The following is a 24,583-nucleotide window of genomic DNA, read 5'->3' as shown; positions in this document are numbered from 1 at the left end:
TTACAGGTGGGGAAACTGAGGCACAGAAGTGAAAGCATCTGCCCAAAGTCATAGAGGGAGTAAATGACAGGGCTGAGATTGAATCAAGGTCCTCAAATTTTGTGGTTGTTGTTCGGTAGTGTCCAACTCTTCCCTACCCTTTTTGGGGTTTTCTTAGCAAACAGACTGGAGTGGTTTGCCATTTCCTTCTCCAGCCCATTTTATAGGTGAGGAAACTGAAGCAAACAGGATGAAGTGACTTGCCCAGGGTCACAGCTAGTAAGTGTTCGAGGCCATATTTGAACATAGGTCTTATTGACTCCAGGGCTGGTGCTGTATCTATTGGGCTGGTTAGCTGCCGGATCCTCCAGCATCTTTTTTCATTGTAGTAAAGGGTAGCTAGGTGGTGCAGGGGATAGAGCACCTTATCTGGAGTCAGGAAGGCTCATCTTCCTGAGTTCAAATCTGTCCTTAGACACCTACTAGCTATGTGAGCCTGGTTAAGTCACTTAACTCTATTTACTTCAGTTTTCTCATCCATAAAAATGGACTGGAGGCAGCTAGGTGATGCAGTGGATAGAGCACTGGCCTTGGAGTCCGGAGTACCTGAGTTCAAATCCAGCTTAACACTTAACACTTACTAGCTGTGTGACCCTGGGCAAGTCACTTAACCCCAATTGCCTCACTAAAAAAAAATTTAAAAATTAAAAAAAAAAATCGACTGGAGAAGGAAATGACAAACCACTCCAGTATCTTTGCCAAGAAAACCCCAAATGGGGTCACAAAATGTCAAACACAACTGAACAACAACAAAAGGGATGTAGGCTAGAGAATCAAAGGTCTTGTGTTTGAATCCAGACTCTACTTCTTACTACCTGCTTGAACATGGGTAGGTCACTTCCCCTTCTGAAGTCCTCATTTTCCTTTATCTGAAAAAACAAACAAACTCAAACAAGAGGGTAGGAAAGGCTTCTTTTAGGCCTAAATCCTACCAGTAATTGGAACATAGGTGTAAAGCTAGCTGCCCCCAGTTCTATTATTTTTAATTAAATTGAAGTTTTTTACTTTTAATTTTGTTAATATTTTCTTTGATTATTTTCAGGATTTCTATGCCTGTGTTTAGTTGCATTTTAAAATTTGTTATATTTTTATTTCTTTTAATTTCATGTGCAGTTCATTGCCCTGTTCTCTCACTCTTTTGGTGATAAAAGCATTTAGCATACACATTTTTCTCTAAAGCAGGGATTCTTAACCTTTGGCAGTTTAGTGAAGCTGATCTTTCTCAGAATAATGTTTTTAAATGCATAAAATGAAATGCATAGGATTATAAAGGAAATGATATTGTGATATTAAAATAAAAATGTAATTTTTTTCACATTCAAGTTTATAAAGTTCCTGAAAAACCCCCTACTCTAAGGACTACTTTGGCAAGAATTCAAAAGTTCTGGTATATTGTTCCATCTTTTAAAAATAAAATTATCTCTCACTTCTAATATTTATTCTTTGGCCCATTATCTTTAGGATTAAATTATTCTCCATTTAAGTTTTAATCTTTTCTTTAAAAGTTTTTTATTGATAATAATTTTTATTGTGCTACATGGTCAGTGAAGAGTATATTTACTATTTCTACTCTTCTACATTTCTTTGTGAAGTTTTTATGCCCTATAACTTGATAAATTTTTATAAGGGTATTATGCAAAACTAAGAAATGTGTATATTCTTTTTTCCTATTCAGTAATTTCCAGAGATCTATTCTTATAAAACTTTTCTAGAATTCTATTCATGTCCTTTTAAAACTTCTTTCTTTTCATCATTTTGTTCGATTTGCCTAGGTCTGAGAGGGAGAAGATTGAGATCCAGCTATTATAGTTTTGCTATCTATTTTTCCTTAAAATCCAATTAACTTTTATATTAAGTATCAACTTTTATATAAAATACTGATATTATTTCAGTGTCTATGATGCTTTTAGTCCTGATATAGTCTCCTTGTTTATTTCTTTAGCCCTATCTAGTTCTATTATTTTTCTACTGCACTGCCCGTGGCCTCATCATCCTCTCACCCAGATCCCAATAATTGGTTCTTACACTTTCTTTTTAATCCTCCCTTTATATTTGTACCCTCTTAAGTTGGAGTTGTTTTGCTTTCTCCATGACTTTATTTTCCCTCTTAAGCCCCTCCTTCCTTTCTCTTTTGAGTTTAACGGATTACTCTGCCAAAATCCTTGTGTGTGTGTGTGTGTGTGTGTGTGTTCTTTATCTGGTTCAAATAAGAATGAGTTTCATGAGATACCCATTCTTCCAATTCTTTCTTCCTTGTTCATATGCTGTTCTTTCCACATACCCTAGTTATGAGACATAGTAAGTTCTACCACCTTCTTCCTCCTTTTTTTCCCTGAGTATATTCTCTTCCCCCTCCCTTTTCTTTCCTGTCTTAGACAAAATCATCCCTATGCCCTCTATTAGTTTCAATTCCCTGTGTGATCCTTGAAGATAGGAATTTGAAGGAACATATTTCTTCTCTCCTAATAGAATGTAAGGCCAGCTAGGTGGCACAGTGGATAGAGTGCTGTGCCTGGAATCAGGCATTTTGTGAGTTCAAATCTGGTCCCAGACACTAGCTATGTGCATGACCCTGGGCAAATCATTTAACCCTGTTTGCCTCAGTTTTTTTTCATCTGTAAAATAAGTTGGAAAAGGAAATGGCAAACCATTCCAGTATGATTGCTAAGAAAACCCCAAAGGGGATCATGAGGAGTTAGATAAGACGGAACAATAGAATCTAAGGACTTCATCATTGTTTTGCCCCCTCCAATTGTTCAGAAATATCTACTTTTATTGGTTTCTCTTTATTCCTGTGTTTTCACTTAGAGGTTTCTATTCAGCTCTAGTATTTTTATCAGGAATGCTTAGAAGTGCTCTATTCCATTTAAGTTCATTTCTTCCCAGTATGACTATACACTTTTATAGAATAAATCATTCTTGATTATAAGCCTGTGTAATGGCCATGACATTCTTGGGAATTTTTGTTTTTGTCATTTCTTTCAGGAAATGACTAGTAGAATCTATTTATTTTCACTTTCTTTCTGGTTCTAGTAAATCTGGGCAGTTTTCATTTGTAATTTATTGAAATATGGTATCCAGAACTTTGAAGGGGGTCATATTTTTCAGAAGGTCTGATAGTTCTTAAATTATCTCCCTTTGACCAGGTCATTTTTTTTGTTGATAGTAAATTCCTTACATTTTTAAATTTAAAAAATCTTTTTAATTTTGTTCTAATATTTCATCTTGTCCCATTGTGTTCTGTTTCATCTGTTCTCTTTAAATCTCTTGCTTCATTTCTTCCTGGTAATCTTGTAGTCCCTATGTCTGAGCCATTTCTTTTCTTCCTTGGAGGCTCCATTTGTTGCCGAGTTAGCCTCTTCTGAGTTTCCCTCTTGGGGATCTCTTGACCAATATTTCTTCATAGCATTCAGTGCCATGTGATGTTTACTCCTATCTCCAACTTCAGTTCCTGATTTAGGTTTTTGTACTAGAGCCAGTCTCTGCTTGCTTCTTCCCTCTTGCATGGGGTGATCAGACTCTGTTTCTGACCTGTGTTTCCTGGCCTCCCTACCTTTGGCTTCCACCTCTCTCCATGCCAGGCTTTGGTGTTCTCTGTCAGAACTCTGTGGCCAGCTGTTTCTGGTGGGGGGCTGGTTTGGACTTCTAGCATGTTCACTTGAACCCATGCTGGCTTTCCTGCTGGTATGCCTTTTCAACTACTCTTGGCTTCTGGATATCTTTTTTTGTGCCACTGTGAGAGGTGGGGTGGGTAGTAGAGATTTATGGATCTTTCTCTCTGAATTTTTTTCATCATTATTCAATCTGGTACCTTTAAAAAATCATTGCTAGAGTGCAAGTGGGAGATCTAGGTCCTTCTGTGACCTTTCATATCTACATCTTAACCAGAAGCCTATGAGTATTTTTGATGGAAGGGTAGCAAGGTGTGGTTAAAAAGCAAAACAAAACACCTGAGATTCTGCCCCTCTTCTGTTGCTTACTAGCTGAGTCCTTTTAGGGGAGGGGAGAAGTATTTGGAGGGAGAGAGGAAAGAAGTTGTTTAACTAATCTGAGCATCAGTTTTCTCATTTGCATTATGGAGATGAGAGGTAGTATGCAATAATGGATTCCTCAAATTTAGGAAGGTCCAGTTTCAAGCCCTAGCTCTGATTATATGACCACAGTTACTCCACTTAACCTTTCAGTGCTCCCAAGCAATTCTTTAAGATTTAAATTGCAATGTGGGTGCAAATCACTCCCTCACTGGCTGCACCCTAGACCAATCCCTGGTTTGGTTAAAAAAAAAAGTAATGAGGCAGCTAGATAATATCATAATGGATAGAGCACTGGATCTTGAGTCAAGATAGACCTGAGTTCAAATCTTGACTCAGACACTAGCTATGAATCTTTGGGCAAGTCACTTAACCTCTGCCTGCCTCAGTTTCTTCAACTGTAAGATGAGGATAGTAAATAACACCTACGCTGGGTTGTTGGAAGGATCAAAGACTCAGACTGCTAGGAGGATCCGCTGAGATGATTTCTGTGAAAATGCTGACAACTCTAAAGTGTTACATAAACATGTTCCCCTAAATGTCCCCCTTCTTCTGTGCTCCTCATTTTTTTTGAATGTTAGAAACATTTCACAGCAGGCATTCTGCTGGGCAGTATTGACAAAAGGCTCCCAAATACAGTTCATTTCACCTGCTGCCAAGTTATGGTCAATCAGGAAATAAATACTGGGTGGGGTGGGGTGGGATGGGGTGGAGAGGCTCCCCACGTCCCTGAGAATAATGGGAGGTCAGGTTCACAAGCTGGGAGTCAGAGCTGACCCTGAACTTCCCTGTCCCCAACCAGGCATTTTTGTCTTTCCATTAAAAGGTGCCGTAAACACCCTCCTTTTGCAAAGCCTGTTGGTGATGGGTCCCCCAACCTGCCAGTCGGGAGGGGCCCGCCATACAGGAGACCAGGACTTTGTTCTCCCCTATGCTAGTCCCTCAATGTGTTTTTTTTTAATGGGGGGAGCTGAGAAAATGAAGGGGGAGGGCAGACAAAGAAGAGTCGGAAAGAGAAAGGACAATGAATGAGCATATCTGGGAACAGCTTAAGGATGTTCCCTGTGCTCATCTCAGTGCCTGGCACATGATAGGCCCCTGAATAAATGCTTCCTGAATCCAATTGTCCAATTGATAGATGAAGCCTTCAGAGTAGACTGCAACCCCCGCAATTCGTAACTACCGATGCCTTTCTTTGCTCCCTTAGGTGGATATTCCACTTCGGGGGCATAGCCCTAGGATCTGACATGAAGAAATTTCCTCAGAAGCAATGTTTTTTATTAGGCCAGCCCTTGGGGGGTCAGGAGTTAACAAGGAAAGGACTCAATCATTTTAATGATTTCTAATCCCACAGAGTAAACCTTAGCACGGGCTTTCTCAGGGCACCCACCTCATCCACTCCCCCAGAGTTAGAGAATAACATAGAACAGATGATCTTTGGCTTTTAATTACTTTTAAAGGGAAAAGTCAGCAACCTTCTTTTGGGTCACAGAGCCGCGCCAGATTTATGATTCTTTGGGACAGTTTTAGCTTGGCCCCTGAGCGTATCACTCCCCGGACTGAGGAGCCTCTGGAAGCATCTATGAATTCGGGGAGGAGGAGGAGGAAGGCAGTCTGTGGCCACATGAGCTGGGACGATGGAGCAGAAGGAGGCTGGTGTGGAGTGTCAGAAGAGTGTGAGGTCTTAGCTTCGCTTACTACCTGAATGACCTTGGGCAAGTTACTGGGCTTCGTCAACCTCACAGAATCTCTTTGGGCTTTGCTTTCCTTAGCTTTCAAATAAGGGACCTGGACCTCAGTTTCCTCATGTGTACAGTGAAGGGAGCTGACCAGATGGCCTCTGAGGCCCCTTCTATCCAACCATTTAGAGATGACCTCTAAAGGTCCCTCCCAGTGCTCAATCTGTGATCTGTGTCCTTCCTGGGAACAATATCACTTTTTTTCTTTTCTTTTTTTTTTCCCCCTTTTGACTTATGAATTACTTTATTGCTACTCTAAGGCAATATAGTTTCCTTTACAGTGATGTATCTCCATGGATTTCATTTATTTACATAATCTAAATAATGACTTTAAAGATTGAATATCACCTAGTTTGTTCCTGGATCCAGCTTCTTTTCCAATCAATCATTTAGCAAACATAATTAAGTACCTGTTATGTGTTTGGTGTTAGGGATACCCCTCCCCTCCAAAGTGAAACTCTCCCTAATCTTGCGGAGCTCTCATTCTTTTGGAGTAGAAAACATACATATATAAGCTTATACCAAATAAAGGTATACAGAATTTGAACCAAACCATATATGGCTTGGGTTCAAATCCTTCTTATGGTGCTTACTACCTGTTTGAGCTTGCCCGGGAGAAAGAGAACAAGCATTTATTAAGCACTTACTGCAGACCAGGCAGTGTGCTAAGTGTTTTACAAATATTATCTCATTCCGGGTGACAAGCTTTCTGGGTCTCCCTTTTCTCATCCATCAAATGAGGGGGGTTGGATCAGTTGGCTTCTGAAGCCCCTTCCAATTCTTGATCTATGATCCTAAATACCTCATGCTATTAAATAGAGAATAAATATGAGGTGGTTAGGGAGGAAGGGCACTGGAAGCACAGAGGAACAGCGTTCCTCCTCTTCCAAGAAGATAGGAGTCTGGTCAGCCTCTGGTGATCTATGACAAATTAGGGAGTTGGATTAAAAATGAGATAAATCCTTTTGTGTGTAGAATGGGGTGGGGGAATTCTTAATTATATTAAGATAATTACAACAATAGCTCTGAGAGCCTTGGGTACCTCTGGGTTTGGCTCCAAAAGCTGAATACCCAGTTGGGGTATGTGCTATCGTATGATTTTACAGCTACAATCATTGTCTCTCCCTCCCTGTTCCCTTCCCTCCCTAGTCAGGGACTATGTGCTGTTAGAAGTCTTCCGGCTTTATTGGGGGTCATCAGAGCTTTACAACAGCAGCAGATTGGGAGGAGCCAGTCACAATAAACAGATTTACAATGGATATAAACTAGACACCTTATAACTCAGGACTTTCAAGACTTTGAGTGGCAGCCAAGAGTTTGGCTGTCCACTGTAGGGATGAGTTTAAGAAGTGATGGGGGCTGAAACTCAGCCTGTGTTTGGCTGACATACCCCAGGAATCTATGCTTGGTCTTTCTCTGAGGAACATTTTGATCAGTGATTTGTATGAAAGTGTAGATGGTGTTCTCATCCAATTTGCAGGTGACACAAAGTGTGAGGAGGGATGGCAAATCTACTTACTGGAAGTCAGAGTCAGAACCCAGGAAGACTGCAACAGCTTTTGAGAAGTTGTTCGTAAACTTTTTGAGGGGGTCTTAGGACTCTTCGTCACTCTTAAAAATTATTGGAGACCCCAAAGAGTTTTCGCTTATATTGGTTATGCCTACCGATATTTTCCATGTTAGAAATTAAACCAGATAAAATTTTAAAATATTAATTCATGTAAAATGACAACAAACTGATTATACATTAACATAATCACCATAATGAAAAATATTTTCCAAAACTAAAAAAAAAAATTCAGTGAGAAGAGTGGCATTGTTTTTGCATATTTTTGGAAATCTCTTTAATGTCAGGCTTAATAATAGACAACTGGATTCTCATGTCTGCTTCTGCATTCAATCTATTGCAATATGGTTTGTTTTTGTTTTTTTCCTTTTAGGGTTTTTGTTTTTTTGGAATATATGAAGAAAGTATGGCCTTACACAGCTATGTAGTTTGAAAAGGGAGGAGTGTTTTTCTAGGCAAATAACTTCTTAGTATTATTGCAAAAATAGTTTTGACCTGGAAGATGCTCTGAAAGGGTATTAGGGACCCCTTAAAGTGTGGACAACATTTTGAGAAACTATAGGCTAGAGTGTTGGGTAGGATCCCAGAAGATGAAATTCCACATAGGTAAAAATAAAGTCTAACAGGGGTTCAGAAATTCGGTGTAGAGGAAGAATGGTTAAGTAGTTATTTGTCTGAAAAAGATCTCTAGGGTGTTTTTAATGGACTTCAGAACCAACAGGAGTCAGCAAGCTGAACTGGCAGCCCCCAAAGTGAATGCAATCCAGGCTGCATCTAGAGAAAGAAAGGTTACAGGAATGAGGAAGTGATAGTGCCTCTGTACTCTGCCCTAGTCAGTCAACGTCTGGCGTGTTGTGTACCAAGCTGGGTCCTACAGTTTAAAAAGGATATTGATAATCAGATCCTCTTAAGGAGGCCAACAAGTATGGCTAAGGACCTTGAGTCTATGTCCTACGGGAATCAGTTAAAGGAACTGGGCATGTGTAGCCTGGAGAAGAGAACACTCAGTGGGGGACAATGAGTGGAAGTTAAAAGAAGCAGATTTGGGCTTGATATCAGGGGAAAATTCCTACTAATTGGAGCTGTCCCAGTGTGAAAGGGCTGCCTTGGGAGGTAGTAGGCTCCCCTTGCTTGGAAGTCTTTATGCACAGGTTAGATGACTGCTTGTCAGGTAGGCTGTGGTGGGAATTCCTTTCAGGTGTGGCTGAGATTAGAGGCTGCAAAGGCCCTTTTAAGTTCTATAATTCTGTGAACCTGTGGGTGTATTACTATTAGGGTATAAATGATCATTTTACTTACATTACCTCTTTTAAGTCTCTAAAAAACAAGTCTGTGAGGTAGGGTACCATTTTACAAAGGAAGAAACCGACTCTTAAGTAAAATGACCTAGTGAGGGTCACACAGCTAGCAGGCATCTGAGGTAGGATTTGAACCTAGGGCTCTTCTTGGCTTCAAGTTCCAACACCCTATGCCAAGCATCTTCTCCTAAGGAAACTTCCAAGTTGTGTCAATCCAGTCCACATGCCTGGGATATAAAAATAAGATATTAAATACATTTCAGATAGTCTTTTGGGGACAGTAGCTAGGTATATAGTACCTAGTAGTTAGAACATAAGACTTAAGTCAGGAAGCCCTGGGTTCAAATCCAGACCCAGACATTTGCTAGTTATATTACCTGGGGTAAGTCATTTTATATCTGCTTCAGTTTCCCCTTCTATAAAATGAAGATGATAACAGTGCTGAATTCCAAGGGTGGTTGTGAGGAACCAGGGAGACCCTATTTATAAATTGCTGTGTAAATGCAATTTAAAATTTGCAAGTTTCTAAATATTATTATAGCAGTGGAAGTCACAGAAGGGCAGGGCTGACTAGTACCTTGGAGACACCCCCCACCCCATGACCTCATCATCAAATCATGGCAGGATTGTAGCCAATACAGACTTTTCCCAAGGCATCTTATCCTTCTCCCAGATGCTTTAATGCCCCTTTTGGGTCCTTGTATTTCTCAACAAACCAATCATGGGCAATTAAGGGGCTGGGACTATGTACTCTGAGTTTCACTTTAGTCAATAAGCATGGATTCATCTTCTACTGTGCCCCAAACAAACACTGTATTAGGTGCTGGGGGCAGGGGGACACAAAGTTTAAAAAAAAAGCCTCTGCTCTCAGGAAGATTGTATTCTATTTGGGAGAAACAATATACGATGTTAAGTGTAAGCCAGTATTTGGGAATGGGAGGAGGCACTGACAGCTAAGGGGATTGGAAGAGACATCATTGAGGATTCTTACTTGAGCAGAACTCTGGAGTAAGTTAATGATTCTATGTGAAAAAGGTGAAGAGGGAGGGCATTCTAGGCAGGGGGAATGGCAAAGGCATGGAGACTGGAAATGGGAAGTCTTGGGTGAGGAAGAGCAAGGAGGTTCATCTCTTAGGACAGCTCTTAGGAGTTCTGATGTCATCTCCTTCTCCTCCTCTTCTTCTCCTTCTCCTTCTCCTCCTCCTCTTCCTCTTCCCTCTCCTCCTTCTCCTTCTCCTTCTCCTTCTCCTTCTCCTTCTCCTTCTCCTTCTCCTTCTCCTTCTCCTTCTCCTTCTCCTTCTCCTTCTCCTTCTCCTTCTCCTTCTCCTTCTCCTTCTCCTTCTCCTTCTCCTTCTCCTCCTTCTCCTCCTCCTCTTCCTTCTCCTTCTCCTTCTCCTCCTCCTCCTCCTCCTCCTCCTCCTCCTCCTCCTCTTCCTTCTTCTCTTCCTTCTTCTTCTCCTTCTCCTTCTCTTTCTTCTCCTTCTCCTTCTCCTCCTTCTCCTCCTCCTCTTCCTTCTCCTTCTCCTTCTCCTTCTCCTCCTCCTCCTCCTCCTCCTCCTCCTCCTCCTTCTCCTCCTCCTCCTCTTCCTTCTTCTTCTCTTCCTTCTTCTTCTCCTTCTCCTTCTCTTTCTTCTCCTTCTCCTCCTCCTCCTTCTCCTTCTCCTTCTCCTTCTCCTTCTCCTTCTCCTTCTCCTTCTCCTTCTCCTTCTCCTTCTCCTTCTCCTTCTCCTTCTCCTTCTCCTTCTCCTCCTCCTCCTCCTCTTCCTTCTTCTCTTCCTTCTTCTTCTCCTTCTCCTTCTCTTTCTTCTCCTTCTCCTTCTCCTCCTTCTCCTCCTCCTCTTCCTTCTCCTTCTCCTCCTCCTTCTCCTCCTCCTCCTCCTCCTCCTCCTCCTCCTCCTCCTCCTCCTCTTCCTTCTTCTTCTCTTCCTTCTTCTTCTCCTTCTCCTTCTCTTTCTTCTCCTTCTCCTCCTCCTCCTTCTCCTTCTCCTTCTCCTTCTCCTTCTCCTTCTCCTTCTCCTTCTCCTTCTCCTTCTCCTTCTCCTCCTCTTCTTCCATCTTTAAGGACTTAAACAAAAGACCATCCCCATGCCTTCTCCAGGAATGCTGATTCTTAGTATATCAAAGTGGAGATGTTAGGTGGAAGGGAGGAATTCTGGATCTGGAGTCAGAGGACCTGGCTTTGAACGTAGCTCTGTTACTTATTATTTGTTATGTCCTTGAAAAAAAATGATTTCTCTTCTCCAGACCTCAGTTTCCTCATCTGTAAGATGTAGGGGTTGGACTAGGTGGCTTCTGAGGTCCCTTGAAGCTCTTCTGGCCCTCCTATGACCCTATGCCAACTATGCCCTATGCCTTTGGAAGATGCCTTCCAGTCCTAAATAATAGCTCGGATTTTAAGGTTTGCAAAGTACTTGACATGTCTCATTTGATCCTCACAACAACCGTGTGAGGTAGGTACTATTATCAGCTTCATTTTATAGCTAAAGTACCTAAATCTGGGAGAGATTGTGATTTACCTAGGGGTCTCAAAGCTAGTAAATCTCTGAGCCAGGATTTGAACTCAGATCTTCCTTACTCAAGGTCCAGCGCTCTATCCATTACAATACCAAGCTACTCCAAATCGAGGTTGCTGTGATCTTATAACTTGCCAGTAAGACCCTTCTTTAGAAAGCCTTTAGAGTAGTCCCCTGACTGCATCAAGGGTTCTAAGGCCTTATAATGCCATACACTTCCACGGTCCAGCTTTCCTGCTCTCAGATTGCCCCCAATCCTAAACCTCAGTGGCCAGCCAATAAATAACGATTGATGATGATGATGATCGGGGGTGGGAGTGGAGGAGGAACAGCCCTCAGGGAACCTTTTAAAGAGGCCCTAGGTTGACTGGACAATCTCCCCGTGGGGTGTCTCTGCTGCCTTCTAGGGGCTCTGGTTTAAGACACTCTTCTTGAAGCATTGTCTCCCGATGCGTTCGAGCCCAGAGATCACCATGAATAGGCCGCAGAGATGGAAACCTTCCCTTTTCTAAGAGGATTTTATTAGCTCTTCTGTCACAATATAGATGTCTGTTTATATTGGACCTGACTCTTGTTTGGGCACCTCTCAGATCAGTCTTCATGAAACTTTATGGTCTTCGCTCTTTTTCCTAGACAAACTGGGAGCACCATCATTATTCTGTGTTCCAGCCAAGCACAGTCACTTTTGTCCCTAGCCTGGGGTCAGGCGGCAGGGCTGTCCGGGAGCCCTTTCAAAAGGCCAGGCCAGCATGCCGTGAAGGCAGGGATGCTGGGGGCCAGACTGTGGTTTATTGGGCTGCACTGTGCTCTCTCTATAGCCCTCTCAGCGGACAAACTCCACTGTTTTCCTCTTCTCATTCTTTGCCAGCCATTCCCTGAAAAGAAGGCATTTGGGCTGTTCTCTGCGCCTGTCTGGGCCACTCCCAGTTCATTGATTGCTTCTTCCTCACTCTTCCCCTGCTTCAGCCATACTGATCTCCAGAGATAGTCTTAGCACAACCCCCACCCCCAACCCCATAGGCTACTAAATTTAGATATGGAAGAGACCCAAGTCTAAATCCTTTATTTTATAAAGGAGGAAACTGAAGCTTTTAGAAGTCTAGTGACTAACCCAAGGTCACACAGGCCTCAGCAGAGCTGAGATTAGAACTCAGGCCAAATGACTCCAAATCCCATGTCCTTTTCATCGTTCAATTTTGCCTTTTGGTCCCTATGGTGCACATGTGAATTTCAGATCCCCAAAGCCAGCTTCTGCAAATGTGCACTTACTCCTTACCTTCTCCTGTTGCTTTGAAGAAAGTCTTCTTTATAAACTCACAATGAAAAAGAGCATTGAATCTAGAGTTGGAGGATTCGAGTTTGTGTCCTGGTTCTGCGGCTTACCAGCTGCTTGACCTCGAGGAAAGCATTTGACCACTTATGAAGGGATCAGAAGACCTTCAAGGGCCCTTTTGAGTCTGTATATAGCAGCCCATGGGCCTTGCAGGAACCTCTGCTCCTGTGGGCACCAGCCCCTACAGGGCCACCCAGACTGGAGGATCTCAGGACTATAGAATTGGAGCTCAATGGGACCTCGGAGCCTAGCTACTCTCATTTGTAGGTGAGGAAACTGAGTCTTAGGGAGATTAAATGACTTCTCAAGTCACACAGGTGGGATCTGAGCCCAGGTTGGTGGTTCCTTGAAGAATTTTTGCACTACAAATCCCTTCTAATAACAATAAAAAATGGTGCTGTGAACCCCTATGCTAATTTAATATTCACTGAATGAACATCAAAATCATAGTGTACATGATGATGGTGGTTTTGAATCACTGAAGAAACAGACCTAAAGTGCTATAATCATGTACTTGCTTATTGCCACAGAGGAATAATGGGTTTATAACATGGCTGGGCAGTTATTTACTGCTTGTTATCGTTGTTGTTGTTCAGTTGTGTCTGACTCTTCATGACCCCATTTGGGGTTTTCTTGGCAGAGGTACTAGAGTGGTTTGCCATTTCCTTCTCCCGCTCATTTGACACATGAGGGAACTGAGAAAAACAGTGTTAAGTGACTTGCCCAGGGTCGTACAGCTAATAAGTGTCTGAGGTCAAGATTTGAACTCAGGAAGACAAGTCTTCCTCACTTGAGGCCCCGCTGTTCTATCCACTGCGCAACCTAGTTGCCCTCTATTTACTGCTTTAGTGTGAACCCCTTGGACCAATCCCAGGGATCCACAAATTGCTAAATGGAATCATTGCCTTTGGCCATGGGCTCTTACACTTGGAGCTGAAAGGGGCCTTAGATGCCATCTGACCCAGTCCCCTCATTTCTTTTTTGTGGGGCAATGGGGGTTAAGTGACTTGCCCAGAGTCACACAGCTAGTAAGTGTCAAGTGTCTGAGTCTGGATTTGAACTCAGGTCCTCCTGAATCCAGGGCCGGTGCTTTATCCACTGTGCCACCTAGCCACCCCCTCAGTCCCTTCATTTTACAGATGAAGAGCTGAGGACTCCAGAAGTAGGGATCCCCGGGATCCCTTAGTGGGTACATGGCAGAGGGATGTAGCTGGTGCTTGTGAGTTCCTTTAAACATTTTGATGCCTTGGACTTAACTTGACCACCATGGCATGGATACAAAAATCATGGAGGCAGGGAGCCAGTAATGATCCCTTACATCTGGGTCAGACACTTGCATTTTCAAAGACCCTTGAACATATTTAAACATTGGCCAAAGCTTTACAATAGCTTTACAATAGATATGATGTCTAGAGGGCTCATTGGAGAAAGTGCCGAACCTGCATTCGGGGATTCCCCATATGATCACAGACATTTGCTAGCTGTGTGACCCTGGGCAAGTCACTTAACTGGTGTCTGCTTCACTTTCTTCATTTGTAAAATGAGGATAATAATAGCACCTGCCTTCTGGGGTTGTTGTGAGGATCAAATAAGAAAATTGTAAAGTACTTTTGAAACTAAAACCACTACATACAAGCCAGATATTAGTATCCTTTTTATTATTAGTTATGATACTCATTTGGTAGCACTTTAGATTTACAGAGTTGTGCTCCAGATTGTCTCCCTCCCTCTCATCCCTCCCTGACCCCTTGAGAAGGCAAGCAATATGATAGAAATTAAATATATTCGTTAAGTACTTGGTGATGAAGCCTTTTGCTTGTGACAACCCATGCAATGACAATTACAACATCACATCTCTTGTTACAAAGGAAAGCAGTTCAGCAAAATCCACTGGCCCAGAAACATCATCAGAGAGCACATACCACACTCTTCATTTGTAATTCCCCATATCTTTCCATTGACAACAAAGAAATGTGTGCCATTTGTCTTCTGGTCCTGAAATTGGCCACTACAGTCCATCAGCTTCCAACCTCTTTTTAGCAGTGTTTTCATTTACATTTTCTGGCTTATTCTTTTGCTAGGTAGAGGTGTTCATTTGCAACAATTCTGTGTTGTCATATAGTACTAGAGAAACAAGAGAGTCTGTTGGGGACAAAGTGTGTTGGGGGAGAAGGGAGGGGGAGCCTCCCTTAACTGTCATGAATAAGAGATTTTTATTCCCCAGGTGCACGGTGCACACTGGCTTCTGTTCACAGCCAAGACACTGTTGATGGGAGACTCTTTCTCCTCTCTCACTGGTAACATTTGCTTTGATTTTTATGAGAAAACCAGTTTGTGTGCTTCCTTAAGTATCATTCAACTTTTGCCCTTGAGTCAAGAATGTTTAAAGTCTTAGCAGGTCCGTATATGCTTCCCCTCTTAGGAGCTGGCTCTCTGCTCCCTCACCATGCCACCGCAGTTAGAAAAGGGTTTGGGAACTGGAACCGGCCCAGTGTTTGAACTGCTTTTATCTTTCAGACAGCTTTTGCTCCCAAGGCTAGGAGATTTTTAATCTTCCAAACCTTTTGCAAACATGCAATCATTCTTGTCCCTGAAGGGAAGGAAATATTCATAACTGCAAGGAATATCCTAATTTTACAGACGAGAAACTGAGAAAACCAAGTGCCAATACAATCCAACAAGCATTTCTCTAACAAATGCTTGTGTTCACCCACTATGTACAAAGCACTAGGGAGACAACTGAAAAATAGCTTTCGTGAGGAGAGTGAGAGTTCAGCATGGAGAAAGATGAGAAAATGCAAAGCTAATAGAAAGGAAATTTGAGAAAGGAGAGAACATGATGGGGTGTGTGTGTGTGTGTGTGTGTGTGTGTGTGTGTGTGTGTGTGTGTGTGTGTGAGAGAGAGAGAGAGAGAGAGAGAGAGAGAGAGAGAGAGAGAGAGAGAGAGAGAAGGTCTTGCTTAAAGGAAGCCCAGGGTTCTAAGAGACAGAGATGAAGAGGGAAGGAATTCCAAGAATAGGGGACCGCCTATGGAAAAGGCCTGGAGGAGGGAGATGGAACATTTTGAGTGGGGAACAGCTAGAAGGCTAGTTTGACTGGAATGGGGAATGTGTGAAAGGGGGTAATAGGAAATAAGATCGAGAAGGTGGCTGGGAGTCAGATTGTTCCAGGCTTTAAATGCTGATCTGAGAACCTTGTGGTTTATCCTGTGGCAAGAGGGACCCATGCAGATTTGACCAGTAAGGGAGTGACATGTTCAGATTTGTTGGCTGTAGCATGTGAATAATCGATTGGAAAGATAGAGGGGGCAAGGAGACCAATTAGGGGATCCATGCTAAATTAAAGAAAAGAGGTGCTAAGGGCATGAAGTACAAAGACATAGTTCCTTGTGGTTTTTTTTTCCTTCTCAGAACTGCCATATAGAAATAAAGGTGGCCCTACTCCATTCATTAAATAATTACCAGAGTCAAGGCTGTGTTCCAGGCAGGCACTGGGGTACAAAGACAGAAACAGCACCTGCCCTCAAGGGGTTTGCATGCTGCTCATGCATTCCTAAGCCACAGTCTCACCTGACACACCTGGTGTTTCTCTCTTATTCTCTATCTCTGTGTCCGTGTCTGTGTCTGTGTCTCTGTTTCTCTCTGTCTTTTTTTTTTTTTTTTTTGTCTCAATCTCTCTGTCTCTCTGTTTTTGTCTCATTCTTTCTGTCTCTGTTTCTGGCTCTGGCTCTGTTTCTCTCTTGACCTCCCAAAGGAAAGTGGTTCCCATGAAATGTGTGAAGAGTTTGCTGTGTGTATTGTTTTCTCTCTAGGCTGGTCAAAGACAAGCCAGGAGGAGGAAACCGCCTCTCCCTCCCCCCCCATATACACTATATTTTGACTCTACAAGAAAGAAAATACAAGCTGGCCATAATTTATGGGCTCTGTTATTTCATTTTTGGAAAAGCATTTCAGGCCATCCCCTCAACTGTCAGGGTTTGAATTCCCCGATTTTCTGACTCTGCACTGGCTGGGCTGCACTCTGCATGAGGTTAGGAACACAGAAAAAAAAATGTGTGTGACAGTGTCCCGGCCTGTTGAGTAATGTTTACTCTCTTCGTGGTTGGGACGCTCACTTGAACTGGCAAAGGTCCACCTGCCCCAGGAACATTCCTGCATTATCAGGGATGGGAGATTGGTTTTGAAATGACAAGGGGCAAAAGGCATCCCAGGGAGATTCCGAAAGCAGCCTTCAGACCCTAGGTCAGTTGGGGGGTGGGGAGGTAGTATGTGTGGTTGTGTGTGTGGTTGTGTGTGTATGTGAATTCTAGGGAGAAACCTGGGCTCCCTGGGCCATGTGATTATTGAATTATTGGGGCTAAGCCCCAGGAGTTCCTGAACTGTTCTTCCCTTTTTTCCTAGCCCAAGTAGGGTTCTAGACATACCTTCATTGAGAGGCCGTGGAGAGTAATGAATAGATTGCTGGGCTTGGAATCAGGAAGACTTGGGTTTGAATCCTGCTGGAGGCATTTATTAGCTGTGTGACCCAGAGCTGTGGAACCTCTCTGCGTCTTGGTTTCATCATCTGTAAAATTGGATGTGATGATTTATAAGGTCTTTCCCAGCTCTCAATCTCTAGTCCTATGCTTGTTGTCCCTGTATGTAAATACCAGGACTTGGGCCCTGTCGTTCAAGCATCCTCTTACTTCCTGACTGCTGGAGAAAGGATGGATGGATGGGTCGTTATACTCAATTTTACAGAGCAAAGAAAAGGCCAGGGCACAGAAAGTTCCTGGAGGGAAATACGAATCATTATGAGTAAAACCTTCATTTTATAGATGAGGAGACGAGTCAGGGCAGAGATGGGATCAGAATTGTTTAGCAAGCTTGCTCTCTTGTCAGTCTGTGGCCCTGGGTCTTTTCTGGGACAAGGGACTCTGCAGCTGCTTTCTTCGTCTTCCCAGGACATTGAGAAGGAGGATTCCGGGGACTCAATACCATGCCTCATTTTTTTTTACAAAATTGTACAATTCTGAGTCCTGAGCAAACACTTCAGAAAGCTTTCCTTGCCTTTTATTAATGGAAAGATAAGTGACTCTCCAATGAAGAGGGGCTTCCTCCTTTCTTGGGGTGGTGTCTCCCTTGCTCTAATACAGGGGCTGATTAGGCTGTAGTTAGGCTTGGTTTTGAATACCAGCCCAGTTTCATTTGACAGGCATCTCTCAAAATACTTTCCCTATCCCAGACGCTGTCTTAGGTTCTGAGGACCCAACGACAAAAACAAAACCCTTGGATCTTGTAAAAACGGGGGAGAAATGACAAATTGATATCAGCAGAGAAGTAAAATAAAATACAATTGTGGTAAATACTGAGGAATTAGGGGAGAGGAAGAGAGAGAGAATTAAGAGGATGGGTCTTATATAGCACAAGACCTTAGGCAGGAGATGCCTGACACATTTTTTTTCCCTTGAATTGGATTGAATTGAATTGGGAAATGGAGGTTCAAAGCTCCTAGGAGTATTAGCTTCTCTGAACCACATGTGGGGGCATGCTGGCAAATATTTAACAACCAGCTTCCTGAGAGAAAAAAAGTCCACATTGCAAAGTTTAATCTGCATTATTAACATTTTCTTAATCAGTTTTTTAAGTCTAGACTCTAAACAACCAAGTCTTGATTTCTAGCATTTAACAATTTCCAGAGGCTTAAAAATGCTCATACTGAAAATTTAATGATCAGCTCTGCCAGAATATCCACTGGGTTCCAGTACCCCCATCGATGTGCCTCTTGTCCCTTCTAATTTAAAAACACAGGTTATTTTAGGGTTACTTTGCCTCAAATGTTGGTCACCAAGCAGACTGTCATCTTCTCCAGAATCTCTGTAACCACAGAAAGAAATTATAATTCGTTTTCCAGGGGCCAGGTGAGTATTTTAGAATGGACTGTAGTAGCCATGACTTGTCAGGACAGGAAATGGAGAGTGATCTCAGTAAGGAACTGCTGTTTCGTGAGAAGCAGTGTTGGTATATCGGAAAGAGTATTGGATGTAGAAGGGGAAGTCCTGGATTCAAATTTTGCCTCTGATACGTGCTTACCAGCTGTCTGACCACAGGCAAGACACTTAGACTCTAGGAGTCTTAGTTCCTTATCTATAAAGGGGGGAATAGTAACTCTACTCCCTACCTTACATAGTTGTTGTGAGGATTCAGTCTATTTGGACAAGCATTCATTGAGTACCTCCTGCATCCAAGGCACTGTCCTAAGTGCTGGGGATACAAAAAATGAAAAATACTCCCTGCTGCCAAGGAGTTTGCACCCTACTGCACTGAGGGAAAGGGACCGAAACATGTAAGCAGGTAAATGCATATGTGAATGTGCATGTGTATGTATATGATCATTTGAGGAGGGAGGAGAGCCCCCCTAACAACTAGGGGAATTGGGAAGGTTTCCCTTAGAAAAAAGCACATGAATTGAGAGTTGAAAAGAGCAAGAGATTCTTCAAAGGTGGACAGAGCCCTTTGCAAACTTTGATGCCTTGTACACAACCTTAATAGCAGGGCTTCTTAAACTTTTGCCACTTGCGACCACTTTTCTCTCGAGGAATTTGACCCTGCTTATATAGAGCAAACATTGACTGTCACATTTTTCGTGACCACCACATTCAGTTACATGACCCCATATGGGATTGAAGCTTTGCTATATAGTACCCAAGAGAAACCAAGTTATTATTATAGTGGTCACAAGGTTGGGAGTAGAAAGTGTCATGGGCTCCTGTTGTGGGCATCGTGAAGTCTCGTCTGCCTCCCCAAGTTCACATCTGCCCTAGACGGTAGCAGGGTTCTCCTCCCTAAGAAGCAGCAAAGTACAGCAGAAAAGCCCGATGGGTTTGGAGCTGAATTTGGCTTCAAATTCTGCCTGTGTTATTTTATTACCTGTGTGGCCACAGGCCACTTCAGCTCTTGGCCTGTTTCCTTGTTTGTAAATAGCCAGGAGAAGTAGAGGGGAGTGGACTAGATGACCTCTCAGGTCTCTTTCACCTCCAGATCTTATAATACCAGCAATATTAATCCAAGCTTTCATTCATTCATTCATTCATCCATTCATTTATTCACATCACACTCCCTGTCTTTTTCTAGTTCATACCCTGAGGTGCTTAGCACAGTGCCTAGCACCTTGTAAGGCCTTAATAAATGTTTATTGAATTGAATTGAGTAAAGAATTGCATTGCTTGGAGGGAGAAGGAAGGAGGTTGTCCTATTTCTTTTTTCCCCCAGTACCAGAGTGTGGTGGCTTTGCCTTAAAGGATTATTCTTGTGGATTAAACCATTATGTTTCTGTATTGCCCTCACTTCAAATGCTTTCTGTCTGTGGAGTGCCAGATAGTTTTGTTTTATCTATCTCTAACCAATAGTTCTCTCCACCCTCTCTTTGTTACCACAAATACTCCCTGTTCCATGTGTGGCCTTTCTTGGCCAACCTTTGCTATACACAAATACTACTCTATGTCAGTAATGGCAAGGATCCTTCAGGGCCCTGGACTGCTTAATGGAGAGTTTGTGAAGGAAGCTTCTCTAGAGTGCTTACCACATAGCAGCAGCTTAATAAATGTTTATTGACTGACTGGAGGTTGGAAATAAACACAGACCTGGAAGATGAGCAGTCTTCTCCCTATCACCTCTTCCATGCTCTGCCTACCTCCCACACTCCTGCGGTGCCAATCACACACTCCCTTGAAGGTCCTCCTTTGGGGTCAGGAGCTATAGGACCACCTGGTCACCACCTTGATTTCTAGAAAAGAGCCCAGGGTGGCTTAGTCATTCATCAGAGGTTACCCAGCAAGTGCATGGCTGAATCGGGATCACAACCTAAGTGCGCTGGCCGTCAGTCCAGAAAGCACTTTTGTAAATCTTGAAGCTCTTGATGAAAGGGAGCTGAGGGTTTTGTGATTGTTGTTGTTGGTACTTTGTCCCTCAGGCCAGTTGCTTTGTTTCTAATAAATGGTACTTGTGTGTGTCTCTCCAGGGATCCCTTGTAAAGAAGGCTTTTGTTTCCTGTGGATACCCTGAGTTAATTATTTTAAAATAAATAATTATGTAGCCTGTGACAGGGGAGAAGCCTACCCATGACCCATATTTGATCGGGGAAGGGCTGGCCCTCTTCTTTCAGCCAAACTAAATAGGTTAAATTGAGACACTGTGTTTGACTTGAGTCTGAATCGATGATGCAGACAGGCTGGGAGGTGGAAACACGCCTGGCTCCCAGTGCTGTCACCACTCACTACAGAGCAAAGCATCTTGGGGAGGTAAATAGCTTGTCAGAGCAACAGAAGTGGGGGAGGTAAAGGGTGAGGGAGAGAAGAACAGAAGGAAGGATATTTCTGAAAATGGAAAGGGTAGATGAGGAGTAGCAGGGATGTCAGGGGACCAAGTGGCAGAACTTCTCAGGGTCCTTTGGGGAGCCACTGTCCCATACAATTTAATAAGATCGCAGATTTAGAGCGGAGAGGGAACTGTCATCTTACAGATAAGGAAACTGAGACCTAGGGAAGTCAAGTGACTTGTCCAAGATTTCACAGGGAGTAACTGACAGAACCAGAAATTGAACCCAGGTCTTTTGACTTCCAGTTTAAGGGCTCTTTCTACAGCTCACTGCTTTCCCATATAGTGGTCATTTTTTGTTACTTTCCTATGCTTGCCATACCAAGGAAGACCTTTTTGCAGAAAGGATTATAGAGATTTAGAGCGACAAGGGACCACAGAAGCCATGGAGTCCAACTTTTCATTATTTGAGGAAACTGAGGCACAGAGAAAAGTTGAGTTGCCTGAGGTCTGACAGCTAGTGAGTATCTGAGATGGGATTTGAACTCAGGCCTTCCTGATTTAAAACCCGAGGCCCTATCCACTACAAAAAGCTGTATGCAGTTTGGCATGGCAATAGCCTTCTGGTTACCACTATTTTGCTCACTTCAGTTGGGCAACTATCGTGGCTAATAACTAAGCTGGAAATTCAAAACTAGAACTGGTATCATAGCTAGAGGATTTAGGGCTAAAAAGGACTTTGGAGATCATCTGATCCAGGCCTCAACCTCTTTTGTGTCATGGACCCCTTTGGTGGCTTGGTAGTTTGGTGTAGTGCCTTGATTGGACTTGAAATCAGGAAGACCTGGGTTCGGTTCTTACCTTTGACAGTTGGGCGAAGCCTATCGATCCTTTCTCATAGTAATGCTTTTTATTCCATAAAACAAAGTCTTTGGGATTACAAAGGAAACCAATTCTATTGTAACACAGCTATCAAAATATTCTTTAAAATTAGTTTACAGATCACAAGCTGAGCCCCTGATCTGATCCAGTTTCCTAATTCTGTGGACAAGGAAATCGAGGTTTAGAGAAGTTAAGTGACTGATCCAAAGGCACGCAGGCCAGACTTAGAGCTGGAAGGGACCTTTGAAGTCATCTAGTCTAGACCCCTCATTTTACAGGCAAAGAAACTGAGTCCCTAATTCAAGTAACTTGCCTGAACACCATGGGAAAACCACATCAGAATGTAGCAAGATGGGGGCGGCTAGGTGGCACAGTGGATAGAGCACCGGCCCTGGAGTCAGGAGTACCTGAGTTCAAATCCGGCCTCAGACACTTAACACTTACTAGCTGTGTGACCCTGGGCAAGTCACTTAACCCCAATTGCCTCACTAAAAAAAAAAAAAAAAAAAGAATGTAGCAAGATGTGTCCTTGTTTTAGGAAGAAATATGGATTCATGAAAAGAATTTTGCAGTTCAATTCAGCCCTCTTTCTGTCTGTCTGTTCATTTGCAGTATTGAAGTAAAATATAGATAGATGTAGATATATAGCTTGTCTATCCAACGGCATAGTATAGTCAGATTCATAGGAATTCTTCATCCACTTGGTTTTTCTGGTATGGATAGTTAAGTCAAGCTCTCATTAGTGGATATGGTTCAAAGGTTCTTAATCTTTTTTGTTTCATGGTCCTCGTTTTAGAATGATAATAGTCTGGTAAAAACCCATGGATCCCTTTTAAGAATATTTTGAAATACACAAAATAAAAACCACATAGGATTATAAAAAAAACTACTGAGATTTTAACAGTTATTAAAAAACAACAACACACAAACCAAGTTTGAAGGTCCTAGGATAAGAAACCCTCCCCTAAGGTGTTATTTCCTAATCCCCTGTCAAATCTCGAATGGGCAATGTCAGGTCTGCTTCTTACTGTGTCCTCTGTGCCCTTAGTGAGGTCAGTCCTTGGCCTACTTCTGCCTTCAGCTCTGCTCTTCTTCCTTTTTCAGGTAGGTCTTGGCTCCCATAACCTGAATACAGGTCTGATTCTCCGGCAGCTAGTTCTCCACCCTATGGGTAGCCCTTTCCCTTCCCTGGAGACCATCCTTAACTTGGGTTTCCTTGAACAATGATTAAAGTAGGGAGGTGGTGAATAGTCTGTGGTTTATCCCTCCTCTAGAAGAACTTCTGAGCACTTGGATTCAAGCATAGTGGATAACTAAACATCCATAGCCTGAGTGGCTCTCCTTCCTTTCAGCCAGATGGGTCTTCCCTTGTGACCCAGAAGTCAGCACATTAGGGACCCTCATCAGGGAATGTAAGTTCCAGAGTTAAAGAAACAGCTGTAGCCTCATTCCTATGCAGTTGTCCTTCCCCTTTGACCCAGCCAGAGGGTGACCAGGACTAAGAAAGAGCCTGGAGTGGAGATGGGGTACTTCGACATGGCTATGATTTACCATGTCTGCCTGGGCCCTAGACCTTACTTCTCACTGAGTTTTCTTTTCTCTATCAGTAAAATGGATCCCTTATCTCCTCTCCCACCAAAATATAACTAAGATGCTTCTCAGAGCTGAGAACTCAAAAAAGAGGTTGCCAATCAACAAAGCAAGTCAATAAGCATTTATTAAATGCCTACTATGTGCCTGGTACTCTGCTAAGTTCTGGGGATAAAAATAAAGGTCTTGCCCTCAAGGAACTCACTTTTTAAAGGGTGGGACAATGTATAAACAAGTATCTACCTACAAAAAATACACAGGGTAAATGGAAGTAGGGATGCACGGGAGCTAGCTTGAACTGATTCAAAAGCTGATTGTTAAATTTTCAACATGTACACCTTGGAAATCAGTAAACACTACAAATCAGGGGCTTGATTTATTGATTTTTTTTTTTGCTTGCCTAGACTTAAGAAAATTGTGGAGAAAATGTTAATAATACAAATTAAACTTAAAAGTGTGTTATATGTACAATACTGTCCCCCAACCCCACCCCCGCTAGAGCCTGTTGTTAAATATTTAGTGGCACACCTCTAATTTGGAGGTAATCTCAGAGGGAAAGCACTAGGAAGTGCTAAGTGTTAGAAAGCCACAGAGAAATGCACACCCCCCCCCCCTTACTTAGGAAGATACCAAAGGGTTATCTCCAAACCTTCTCCAGCCTAAGGAAAGCGCACAGATGCAACAAGGAACAGAGCCCAAGGGGAGGTTACCACTCTACCTCCCTGACCTGGAAAGGTCACCCAAAGTTTTGGGATGGAAGGAGTGTATTAGCTTTGTTTTCTTCTCATTGAAACAAGGCAAGAGGCCATTGACTCAAGAATTCTGCCCTTTCTAGAGGTCATTCTAATGGCCCATCACTGGGGCTCATGTTGTCTTGCAGGAGTGAGATACAACCAGCCAGGGAACAATGAGGTCACTTCCTCCTCCACCATCAACCACCATGGTAACAACGCCATGGTGACCAGCCAGTCGGTTCTCCAGCAGGTTTCTCCAGCAGGCCTGGACCCTGGCCACAGTCTCCTCTCACCTGATGGTAAATTGGTGAGTACACCTGGGCCATTGTAGCACTAGGAGCTGATAAGATAAGAGGCAAAACAAACAGGACTTCTCACAAGGCCTACCTTAAACAATGAAGCATTGTAGCCCCAGCAAAAAAAATCAGGGGCTGTTCACAGTTGGAACGGAAAGGCAGTGCTGTGTGACCCTGTCTTTGGCTGGTGGAAGGGGTGTTCGGTTTGAACCCAGCCAATAAATCTGACAGAGAGCTGCTCTCATTTTATTGATTGAATGCCTCATA

The 24,583-nt window shown here is 42.9% G+C and overlaps 1 protein-coding gene across 1 annotated transcript in view; it reads left to right on the top strand.

The window, feature by feature from the left end:
- The window catches only part of HNF1B (HNF1 homeobox B), an 83,301-nt gene that overhangs the window by 26,821 nt on the left and 31,897 nt on the right, over positions 1–24,583 (top strand). Inside the window, exon 5 of the mRNA XM_044005426.1 lies at positions 24,167–24,327. Coding sequence (XP_043861361.1) covers positions 24,167–24,327 — 161 coding nt within the window. The remainder of the gene's footprint in view (positions 1–24,166; positions 24,328–24,583) is intronic.

The sequence above is a fragment of the Dromiciops gliroides genome, chromosome 4 (genome assembly GCF_019393635.1).
Source record: "Dromiciops gliroides isolate mDroGli1 chromosome 4, mDroGli1.pri, whole genome shotgun sequence".
NCBI classification, from domain to species: Eukaryota; Metazoa; Chordata; class Mammalia; order Microbiotheria; family Microbiotheriidae; genus Dromiciops; species Dromiciops gliroides.
The sequence above is the reverse complement of the archived record's forward strand: the minus strand, read 5'-3'. Positions and strand labels throughout refer to the sequence as shown.